Source organism: Polypterus senegalus, chromosome 2, assembly GCF_016835505.1.
Source record: "Polypterus senegalus isolate Bchr_013 chromosome 2, ASM1683550v1, whole genome shotgun sequence".
Classification (NCBI taxonomy): domain Eukaryota; kingdom Metazoa; phylum Chordata; class Cladistia; order Polypteriformes; family Polypteridae; genus Polypterus; species Polypterus senegalus.
Window position 1 is genome coordinate 142,055,641 of NC_053155.1, and position 12,823 is coordinate 142,068,463.

Below are 12,823 nucleotides of genomic sequence, written 5' to 3' on the forward strand. Positions count from 1 at the left end.
ATGCCATTAAAAATGAAACTTTGTCCATAGTAGATAGAATGTCAATGTGAACTGCTCTTGTTGTTAAACATTTGAATAAAATGACCTACCTTTTCTCATTTTTGCGACCTATCTTAACTAAAAATGGTCCAAAACAGTCAACACTTGTAGAGAAAAATGGTGGTTTGAAAAGTTGTAATCTACAAGGAGGGAGATCTGCCATCTGAGGGGATTGTGGTTTTGCTCTCCATTTCTGACATTCTGTACATTTGTGCTGGTGTTGTTTTACAGCCTCTCTTCCCCTTATTATCCTGTAATGCATACGCATCTCTGAGAATACTCTTTCTTGACCAGGGTGTTTTAATTTTCCATCAAATTCAGCTATTATTAATTTGGTAACTAGATGTTTGGAATCTAATATTATAGGATGTATAGCTTCAACATTCAATTGCTCAGTCTGGTGTACATGCCCACCCACTTGAAGTTTTATGCCAGAATCATACTCAGGAACTAATTTAATGAGGCAGCTACTTGGTGGTACAGGCTTACCTAACTGTAGTAGGTTGAACTCCTCTGGGAAGCTGTCCCTTTGACTCTGATGTAATATTGCCAGCTTAGCATCTCTATAATTGTTAGCTGATGGGGCACCCAGAAGGCCTGCCGCCCCATGCTGATGATGATAATAATAATAATAATGTTTTATTTATGTAGCGCCTTACATACACTCAAGGACACTTTTACAATTCAGTAAACATATTAACAAGACAATATAAATTACATAGAAGAAAATGAATAGTACTCATTGAAGAGATGTGTTTTTAACAGAATTTTGAAACGAATAATAGATTTTTCCTCACGAAGGCTGAGAGGAAGAGCATTCCAAATTTTAGGGGCTATCACACTGAAAGCTCTGCCACCCATAGTTACTAACCTGTATTTAGGTACAGTGATTAAGTTAACATCCAATGATCTTAATGCACGAGCAGGAGTGTAAGGAAGCAGCAGCTTAGAAAGATAATGAATGGCTAAACCATGAAGGGCTTTAAAGGTGAGAAGAATATTTTTATATTTGATTTTTGAAAAGACTGATAACCAGTGCAAATCATAAAGGACAGGAGTGATGTGAGTAGATTTTTTTAATGTGTAAAAGTAGACGAGCAGCAGAATTCTGAACATATTGTAATCTATTGATATATTTAGTCAGGAGGCCAAAAAACAATCCATTGCAATTGTCCAGAGGGGTAGTGATGAAAGTGTGATTCATTGTTTCAGTATCCTTCACATTGAGGGAAGAATGCAGATGAGCAATGTTACGAAGATGAAAAAAAGCTGTATGTATTATTGAGCTAATGTGTGATTGAAAAGTAAGAAGCTGATCAAAGATGACACACAAATTATGGACTGATGCTGAGGGTTCAACCAGGATCCCATCAATGTCAATTTTTAGTCCGCAAAGGGTAGAGAGGACAGATTTGGTACCAATTAATAAGATTTCTGTTTTTTCAGGATTAAGTTGTAAAAAATTATCTGTCATCCAATTATTGATTTCCCGATGATGGGATAGTGTTGTCTCTTTGATTAATTCTTAGAATTTATAACACTCACAGCCTTAGGAATAGACTTAGCAATTGTTGAAGTAAATCCACAGAAATTAGTTTTCTTCATTTCAGTGTCATCTGCAACACTTGTTGTATCAGGCAGAAGGGGCCATCTGTAGGGTGGATGAGCTAGGAATTTGGGACCCTGGTTCTGGCAATTCTTTCCTGCAAATGCCTAAAGTGATCTCTCACATGTAATGCCATTTGCTGGGTCATTTTCAGACTCCACGTATCGCCATGTTTGCACGTCTGTGAGTTCCTGGATTTCAGCTACCCATGTTCCAACAAATACCTTATTATCTGTATGACTCAGACTGAATCCAATTCAATACTGTTGTTGAGTCGGTCCACATTACAGCTTGATGAATTTTGCACGATAGCTCCCTGGTCAGCAGTTTTGCAAGTTCAGCACCACTGAATGCAACACAGAGCACAAGCTTGGGAATGGACTGCTGCTTCTTATGTGCTACCCATGACCTTGCTATCAGAAAAGCTATCTCCATGTTACCTTAATTATTTTCTGTCCAAAGATCTGCAACTGACCCAAATGTGTAACTAGAGTTCACATTTTCTGTGATGCCATCTTTAGTAGCAGCAGGAGTGTCCATTTCTGGGCTCACATAACACCATAGAAAGCTAATATTTGGGAGAAACTGTAACTCTCTTTCCCACATACACCAATCTTGAAGGAGGTCTTCTGGTAAATTGGGATCATCCCAATCTTGTTGTTTATCCCACAGGCGCTGTACAGTTAATTTGGCCCGAGTTGTAAATGGTATAATATATCCAATTGGGTCATACTGCTTTGCCAGGACTTGATAAACATGCCTCATTGTAGGTACTGTACTCTCTATTGTTCTACACCTGTAACTAATTTCGTCCCTATTACAATCCTATAATAATTCATGTGTTGGTTCTTGCTGATCAAACTTCTTTTGATTAAGCCAAAGATCACTGTTACAAGCTCTAGCTTCAACCGGTAAGTGAGCTGTAACTTCAGGCATATTACTTACCCACTGTCTTAGTTCAAATCCTCCCACTGATAGCATACTTCTTAATTTGCCAACCAGTTCTTTTGAGTTCTCTAACGATGCTAAACTAAATGGACACTTGTCTACATAACAATTATTTTCTACACATTTCCTTTGGTCTTCTTTGAGAGAACTATTATCTCTGATATGCCGCTGTAAAGCATAAATTGCACAGCAAGGGCTACATGTTGCTCCAAATGATAAAACTTGCCACTTTAAGACATTGGGTTGCTCATCTACCTTTGAATCTCGCCATAAAGTGTAAGTAGTGGTCTGTCTTCAAGGAGCAGACAAACTTAATGGAACATACTTTTAATATCACTGCTAACTGCCACAGTGTGTTCTCTGAATTGCAGTAACATAAATTCAACAAGGCAGGGCCCAGAGTGGGTCCTGGTAGCAGGAAGTCATTCAAATTCTGACCTTGGTATTTAAAGGAACAGTTAAACACAATCCTTTTTTACCATTGTGTTCTACCATATGGTGTGGAATATACCAGGTCTCCTTTGCTTCATCAACACTATCAATTCTTAATTTGGTAACATAGCCTGACTTTTCCAGTTTCTCAATTTCAATAGCATACGCTTTTGCTTTCTGTGCATCTTTAGCTAATCTCTTTTCTGTACCTCTTAGCAGAGAAATCACTGCTTCTTTAGGTACATGCAACTAAGGCTTTCTCACCCCGAAGAAGAGGAGTGACATACCACAAAACTCTACATTTACTCTCACTGTTTTTTCCTCTAATAAATGTATTGCCCTTTTATCTTGTTTCAATCTGCTCACCTGTTTTTCACTTCTGTAAGGCAAAATATCTAACTGTCAGAGCCTCTCAATTTGCTGAATCAGATAAGCATCACGGGTCAATACTGAAGTGAATGACATGCCATTACCTGTTTAGACAACTGGTGCTTCAGGGCACGGCATGGTCCCTGAAGTGTCAATCCAAATCTGGTTTTTAATGGCAGCAGATCCACTGGGGGGACCTAAATGAGTTGGTTGAATAGGGGTGATGAGGTGAAGGTAGCCAGATCCTATGAGGAGAAGTAGCTATGCATTTTCAAATAATTGAAGAGGAAGACCTTGTAAGTGTGGATATTTACTTTGTAATATTTCAATAGAATGTGAGTGTTCTGTTATTCCCAGGTGATTTGCAGTAAAGGCTCCATAAATCTGATATTTCTTAGCTGGCTGGAAAGCAGGAGATACAGAAAAAGATATTGATTGCCTCTTTAGCACTTTAATGTCTTGCCTTACTGTTATAAGCATAAGATCTTCAGGATGGCCATTCAATTCAAGATAATTTGCTGCCGCTGGGAGGAGAATGGTTCTTTCAGAACTATCATCCAATATAGTGTATGTTTCTAATGCTTTGTCACCACTTTGTAAAACAACTTTGCTTACTTTAAGAAGTACCTTTTTCAAGGAAGTAGGCTTGTCAACATAGAGTACTTCGCTAGTGGAGCTGGCAGTTTCTTTGTTCTCTAATCTTGGCTTAACATTTACTTCATGAAGAACTTGCAAATGTTTAAAACTGCAAGTTTTGAACATGGTTCTCATCCTACACTGAGAAGCTTGATGATTTCTTCCGCATTTCCAACATTTCCTATTAGATCAAATCTAATTCTCCTTTTGCTCCTTTGTCAATTGCCTGAAATTGGTGCATTGGTTAAGAGAATGCTTGCTATTATTGTAATAGCCACAGTGCATTTTAGGTCTCCCGGTAGATGTGGATGATTCAGATGGTTTCTGAGCCACTATGGGGGCTGTGGAAATGACAGCAGGTGAATCCATACTAAGGAGGATAGTTGAGGTCTTAGGTGGGGGCTGCTTATGTGGACGGCCTTCCCTTTTCTCTCTTCATTGACTGGTATAAACCTTGGTTCCAGTACTGGTTATACCTATATTCTGAGAAATCATACAGTGTTGGAACAGTAATGCACCCTGACAAGATCTAGTGACGGAAATTAGCCTTCAAATCGTGAGGTAGCTTGGAAGAAAGTCAACTTACGTGTGAGCCAAAATGCACTTCAATTCTATCCTTTTAACCTAGTTGGTCAAGTATCCCCACTACAGCACTGATTTTCATGGCAAATCTACGGAAGTACATAGTATCACCAGTTTTGATATTTGCACCATCCATTAGTTCAGCTATTTGCTTTAATGCCAATTTATGAGGCTAACCATATTGTGCTGTTAAGGATGCCATAGTGTCACTGTAAGGATATGGAGAGTTGCTGTAAGAATCTGTAATTAATAGTGCATCCTCCAATATAAGGTGATCCACAAGGATTTGATACTTAAAACGTTCAGTAGCATCTCTAGGTGAGATTCTCAAGAGTTATCTTCATTCTAGAGAATTCTCTTGGATCTTCATGGATGAAGTAAGGTATCATAGGTTTTGGCCCTTTGTAGCTCTTCTCTTGAGATTGGCATGTTAGTGAAGAATAGGGATTGTGATACTGGCCTTCAGCTGGTGGCACTGAACATGTCTCATTTCTGAGCGTTTTGAGACTGTTGTGCAGGTGTGTAGATAGTAGGGCGTATTGGATTGATTTTATTCTGCATCGTGTCCTGGTTGACAAATATTAATGAAACTTTCTCTGGACTGCTTTGTTTTATAAGATTTGTAACTAAAGGGTTTTTTACTTTTTGGATTAATCTTCAAAGAATGTTAAATCTTCTGTCCTGTATTTCTGGGTACCTGCAATCTTGGCAACTGGGCTGCTATAAACTGAAACAGGCGTACTCTGAGAGGCAATTGATGTACAGTGATCCCTCGCTATATCTCGCTTCGACTTTCACGGCTTCACTTTATCGCGGATTTTAAATGTAAGCATATCTAAATATATATCACAAATTTTTTGTTGGTTCACAGATTTCTGTGGACAATGGGTCTTTTAATTTATGGTACATGCTTCCTCAGTTGCTTTGCCCAGTTAATTTCATACAAGGGATGCTATTTGCAGAGCCCTCATAACTTGTCCACTTCCAATAACTTGTAGGTGAATGATAAATCTAAGATTCTGGATTCACCCGTCTAATTCGTACAACTTCTTGACTAAGCAAATGATCCTGCATATTGGAGTAATATGCTGTCTGAGGTTAATTCAAAACTGACTGATTTGGTAATAGAGGTGCGCTGTTATGCCGACTTGCATAACTCGCATCAAAATCTTCCAAGTGCACAGGGTGACGTAAATTGCTTCATTATCCTCCTTAGTGTATGCTGGAAATGACATGTACGTGTTCTTCACAGATTAGCAGCTGTCTATCCAGCTTGAAGGATAATAAAATGTAATGAAGAATTAAGTTGGTTCAGGATTAAATTACAACCACTACGCTCATCTGGTCAGAGATGGATGAAGATGTCCAAAATCTATTAATTTCTTCCAAAGTTACACTAAGTGAAGGCATTCTTTTATATATAATTACACAAACTTTCAAGCTTAACAAACAAAGCTCCTACTCTCCTGTCTATAAGGTTCAGAGTGAAGCCGTGTGATTGGCCAAGTTCCAAATCAGCACTGGGCAATCGCAATAACTAATAATTCAAGGTGGACAACAGCTTAATTAAAGCGGAACAACATATAAATACCATATTGCCTTTTCAAAAACTTTTTTCGAAATTTAGGAAGTAATGTTACACCAGCATGCAGCTTTCAAATTGGTTGGCGTTATCAGTAACAGACAGACGGCATGTCTGGTTTGACTCTGGTGACTTTCTTAGAACTTTAGAACAGTTTTGGTAAGAATAGGTGATTCAGCCCAACAAAACTCATATATACTATTCACATAATTCCCCCCCAGATAACACTGAGTTTTGTAGGTCCCTTACATATGTCTATCTAGAACACTACTTGGTAATTTACCCCATGTGTTTATACTGTAGTTCTGTGAGTGAAGAACACTTTTTGCATACTTCAATCACATCAACCCCTACTCTCTGTTTGCTGAAAATAAAAAGAATCTTTCAAACCTTTTACATAGCTTGCACCTCTCAGGTCTGGAATCAGCCTAGTTGATCTCCTCTGGACTTTCTCTAGCACTGATGTGTCTAATGTTGTGGCATTGGAGACCAAAGCAGCACACAACACTCCAGATGATGTTTCATAATGGCATTATCGTAAGCATAACATTTCTTGACTTGTACTGCACACATCATGCTATGGAAGGCCTCTCTCTTTATGCTTATGGCTTCTGGCACTGTTCAGCATAAGGGCTGCCACCACACCAGCCACCTTCTCCACCGAGTCCTTCAACAGGGTCAATTGAGATATTCCACCTTCAACCTCACCTGTGCTGTTTACATATGCTCCAAGTTATTTAGAAATTGTGAGCTAATTTAAAATTGATTAAACAATATCTGGTCAGTCCAGTTTAGGGTCAAAAGGGTACCGAAGCTTGTCTGGATAGCACTTGGTGTCACAGCCAAGGATAGGGAGCTAGTCTCTCATAGGATTCACTCACACAGACCTGCACTAACATTTATCCAAGGGCCAGTTTGAAATTGATAGTTAGCCCAAAATGAATGTATGTTATGTAGAAGGAAAATTGGAGTACCCAAAGAAAAACCTTGTAGACACAGTGAGACCTGCAAATTATGCTAGTCAATAGACTATGTATATAATTCTAACTCATGAGGCAGGAGTGCCATATTTTGTGCTACTGTACCACTTCTGTCAAAATAATATAGCATCCAAATTGGCTTGGGTAATTACTATGTGTATTCAGCAAGAAATAACACCAACAGTAGTAAAGTACAGTGGACCCTTGAGTTACGAACTCAATTCGTTCACGAGGGCTGGTTGTAACTCAAGTTGGTTGTAAGTCAAGACTATTTTTCCCATAAGAAATAATGGAAATACCCATAATGCGCTCCGAACCTCCCACAGCAACACTTACTTAACCTTTTCATAATAAAAAAGGGTTGTATAATGCGCATAATTTACCAAAACACCAATAATTTTTCTAATGTACTAACCAAAAAGTTATAAAAAGTGCCTAGCCTACCAGAAACAACAATTTCATACTGTACTCACCATTTAATTTGACATCTTTGGGCTGCAGGAAGAGAGGAGGAGGAGAATGAAACGGAAGGTGGTTATTGTTTAGAAGGAGCCTCCTTATGCAAATCTTTTCTTTGTAAAATTGTCGAGATGTTGGATTTGACATGCTGTACATATTAGCGAGATTGATCACGAACACCACTCTCATATTTCCGCACAATTTTCTTCTTCGTTTCGATTGTGATCACTGTTTCTCAAGTTAATAATGACAGTAGTCGAGCACTCAGTTCAAAGTTGGCCGTGTTGTGAACTGCTGTAATAATACACTTCAAAGCAAGACGGTGCTGACTCAGCCTGATGACATCATCATGTGCCGCACCAGCCCGCTAGCTACCATCCCTTAACAATCGCTTTCTTTACCTTCGTTACCTTCTCTTCCTTCCTTAGCAATTATGTGTCTTGCTTGCCATGGTCTTAGTTATTCTATACTAATAAAAGGCAAAGCCCTCACTCACTGACTCACTCACTGACTCATCAACTCATCACTAATTCTCCGACTTCCCATGTAGGTAGGAAGCTGAAATTTGGCAGGCTCATTCCTTACAGCTTACTTACAACAGTTAAGCAGGTTTCATTTCGAAATTCTACACGTAACGGTCATAACGGTCGATAACGGCGACAACGTCTGCCATGTTGAACTTTCTTATTTATGGCCCCATCTTCACGAAATTTGGTAGGCGGCTTCCCTGCGCTAACCAAAACCGATGTACGTACTTATTTTGGTGGTATGACACCACTGTCGGCCGCCATATTGAATTTTCCAAACATCACTAATTCTCCAACTTCCCGTGTAGGTAGAAGGCTGAAATTTGGTACTTATTTTGGTGGTATGATGCCACTGTCAGCCGCCTTATTGAACTTTTCAACGTTCTTTGTTACTTATGGGCCCATCTTCAAGAAATTTGGTACGCGTGTTCCCAATGCTAACTGAATCCTACTTGCGTACATATATACGTCCATAGCCTGCAGCTCGGTCACCCGTGCGCGGCGTTGGTCCCCAACGCCTCCACGTTGTTGGCTGCCTGCCTGTATAAGGCCATCTGTCGCTCCAGTCTCTACATTCCCTTCCTTGCTTCGCCACGGTATTCACGTCTCTCCCTGCTGATAACTACAGCCTTTTTATTTAATCCACTGCTTCTCCGCTGTTTTATTGTTCATTTATTATGATTATAGTTATTGTGTAGGTATTTTAGACATACTTTACATTGTTCAGTTAACCATTTCCTTTATCATTCCAACCGTACCCCCATTAACATGTCTATCGAGGTGATCACCATCGATCAAAGAACTGTCACTTACCAAGTGGTTTCCATGCCCAGAGATGGCACCTGCCTTTTCCATTCTCTTTGTTACATATTGCACGGCCATATCAGGCTCACTCTTGATATCCGGAGGAACATTGTGTCTTATGTATTGAATGACTGGGACAGGTTCAAGGTGTGGACTGATGGATGGTACAGGAGATAATTATACTACTACAACGCTTGACAGATGCCGAATGTCACTTCAACACAAGTCCTACAAATACTGTCGTAATTGAAACAAACCATGAAACTCAAACCGATTATGACAGCAGCAATCCAAGCTGTGAGATTTGAGACAAGATTACTGTTCACATGGCCAACTGTAAGTTACATGCTCAAGAGTAAGCTCAGCGCACAGCTTGGTCATGTTACAATCGGAGGGCCGAACTGACAAAATGGTATACAAAGAGATCCTTAACAAATAATTATTGGCATATTTTCCCTCAGTTTAAAAAGGTTTAATTTTCCCTGGTCATTTTAAAAGTATCTCGCAAGCCGAAAAACTGTGGGCACCCCTGCCATAGATCAATTCTTCCTTTTCCTACTGAATTGATTTTTGCTGATGGCCATTGAAAATTTTAGAGGAACTTATTCTTTTGAATTCAAACGGGTAATTAGTAGGAATAATGGGTATACATATTGTAGCTGTGTTTGCTTAAAAATTTTATGGTTCTGTAGCTTTAGTTTACTTTATAGGTGTGACTTGTGTTAAAATAATTTCAGAATCCAAGTATCTTCTTTTTCAAAGTTTTAGTAAAATTCTAAGCAAAATAAGAATAGAGAAAAAATGATATTACGAAGAAAAGAAAAGTTCTTGTTTAAGGCTTACTTATCTTGTTTTATTTCTCTCTATGTTTGGTCATACAGTCATACTTTCAAATGCTCATATGTCCATTAAAAGTTGTAGAAAGATCAGGAGATGGTCAGAAAACGGTATGCCAATCTTCTATTTGTAAAGTAATCTAATAGCCCTGCTTGTAGAATGATTCAATTTCCTAATTGGCTTAATTAACACAGATTTTACAGGAATAGCTAAGAAAGTTCTATTTCATGTTATCTTATAGGGGGTAAAAGATTATACCATAATCTAAATAACTAGGAGAAACTGTTATTCTATTGAAATTAACAGACACTTATGTAAATGTAACACTACTGTAACTTCAATCAGATTTGAATGTAATGGTTGTCGCTTTTAAGTGTACTGAAATGGGCAAATATTTTACACCTTTGGACAACCGCCAATTCCTCTTAAACATCTTAGATTGACAGGTGACGATTTCAGTAGTGGACACTTTGATGTTTAGAAATGTTTAAACTCTCAAAAGCTGGATGTGAAGTTATCAATAAAACCGGTTGTATACTTACAACGCTTGACAGATGCCGAATGTCTCTTCAACACAAGTCCTACAAATACTGTCGTAATTGAAACAAACCATGAAACTCAAACCGATTATGACAGCAGCAATCCAAGCTGTGATATTTGAAACAAGATTACTGTTCACATAGCCAACTGTACGTTACATGCTCAAGAGTAAGCTCAGCACACAGCTACAGCTTGATCATATTACAACTGGAGGGCCGAACTGACAACGTGGCATACAAAGAGATCCTTAACAAATAATTATTGGTATATTTTCCCTCAGTTTAAAAAGGTTTAATTTTCTTCTTAATAAAAATTTTAAGGCAGTACTTCGCTCTAACACGGTATTTTGCTAGTTATATATATATATATAGATAAATCACTGCACTGACCGAAATTACGTCCACAAACACATGTATCTGGGCTCCGACTGATGCTTACAAATGCTCTCGGCTGTTTGTTTACAATCACACAAGCAGATACACGTGACCGCATTCGGGTCGTAACGCAAGATGTTGGTCGTAAATCAAAACAAAAATTTTGGTCGTAAATCAAGTTGTTCTTATGTCAGGCCGGTCATATGTCAAGGGTCGACTGTATCTATCCATGCATCTATTTTTTATGGGACAAACACTGAAGTGTAAGATGCAAATTTCTGTCTGATCCACAAGGCTTATTCTTACCTGGACAAAGCCAGCAGCTCTGCGAGGATTATGTTTTTTGATTTCTCCAGTGCTTTCAACACCAACGAGCCATCTCTGTTAAGGAGTAAACTCAGAGATATGCTGGTGTATGATCCTGTGGTGTCCTGGATAATGGACTGTCTGTCGGGCAGAGTACAGTTTGTGCGACTCAAGGACTGTGTCTTGCCATATTATGTGTTCACAATTTTCTGTTAGCACTTTGTGTATTTAAGTGATAAATTGAATCTCTTTTGAGAAACCTTGTGTTAGTGCTATGTAGTTTACAGCCATCTATAAAAATCTTGCTTTTACTTGGATTCTGTACATCCTCTTTATGATGGACTTCCGTTAAGTACTTTCAACCAACAAATTATTCAACTGAAGCCTATCAAGAAACTGTACTGGAGCTCCTTCATAACTACAGCAATATGCCTTTAGAAAGCCTCACTGTGACTGTGATGGCACTAAGTCAGAAGGATTTCTTTCTTTTTAGTAATTCTGGTGTGTATTTGAGGGGGTTTTGTTGTTTGTTATAATATTACTTGACCTTTTGTAAAAGGATAAATTTTTTTATGGGACAAATAATGTATGGTGTTATGAATATACAGTAAGTATATAGCTTATAATATATAAAAATTCATATAATTTCTAACCTGTTCTTTCCAGTTCAGTATCAAGCACTAATGCACACTAATACTGGATCAGTTTAGAGTCACTAATTAGCTTAAAAGCATATACAGCTACTATTGATCTGCTTTACTAAAGATCTTTAAAATTCTGACTATTGTAATTTTGAGGGAAAGTATTAAAGTTGAAGTTTTTTTTCTGTGTACTGCATGGAAATGTGAAGAGCCATAACTGTATTAAATGTCTTTTTGCAGTTGGGGAAATGACAATCAACGGGCTACTGAAAGGTTTGCAAATGGATCGATGGATGTCACAGTTGCCAGATGAATTAATGGATGTGCCTCTGTACAACCTTGCAATCCCAGGTACAGTGATTTGTGATTCCAGCAAGCACATTACTGTGATTTAGGATGCATTTTCAATAAGAATCATAGGCAGCACTGGAGCATTGAAGTTAGTCCTCCTAATACCTACTACCTCATATCTTCTGGCATTAATTAGGCCAGGATTACACTTTGTACGAAAGTCTCTGAATTACCTGATGTCCACCTTCTGTTCAAAGACACAAATAATAGCATGTGGAGGACTGCGATACATATTAATTTTGATTAGAAAATGTGTATCCTTCTGTCCCATTATTAGGTCCACCCAATCTAGTTCATGTATGCATTGGCTGGAGCCTATCAGGGATGCAAGGCGGGAAACAACCAAGGTACTCATCTGCCAGTTCCCAATGGGCCAATTTACATGCTCCAGTTAACTTAAAGTAAATATTGTATCTTTGGGATATGACAGGAAGATTTGAGTGCATAGAGAAAAACTTGTACAGACACAGGTAGTACTCGAGGTGAGATTCAGAGCTGTGAGGCAGCAGCAGCACTGTCCAATGTGCCATTCACTTTCTGCATTTTGTTTACCATATATGATTTTTCTGAAATGTTAGTATACATTTATAAAATGTATGCATTGTGAGCTCGGGTCCAAACACCATCAGGCGAACACCAGCACTTTGCCAAACACACGTTTATTAAAGCATAAATAAGTCCCAGACAGTGCCCCCAGCACCAATCACCCTCTCCTCATGGGTCTCTCTTCCAAACGTCCGTGGGCTGCCTTTCATCTCCTCATGGCAGGTTCGTCCTGCTCCCGCTCCCAATCTTCCCAGGTGTGGCGGA

The 12,823-nt window shown here is 38.7% G+C and overlaps 1 protein-coding gene across 4 annotated transcripts in view; it reads left to right on the top strand.

Annotated features, from left to right (window-relative positions):
- Positions 1–12,823, top strand: part of LOC120523431 (PI-PLC X domain-containing protein 1-like) — a 48,970-nt gene that overhangs the window by 2,520 nt on the left and 33,627 nt on the right. For all 4 annotated transcript variants that reach the window (XM_039744739.1, XM_039744738.1, XM_039744740.1 and 1 more), the window contains exon 2: positions 11,903–12,013. In XM_039744739.1, the coding sequence (XP_039600673.1) occupies positions 11,903–12,013 (111 nt within the window). The remainder of the gene's footprint in view (positions 1–11,902; positions 12,014–12,823) is intronic.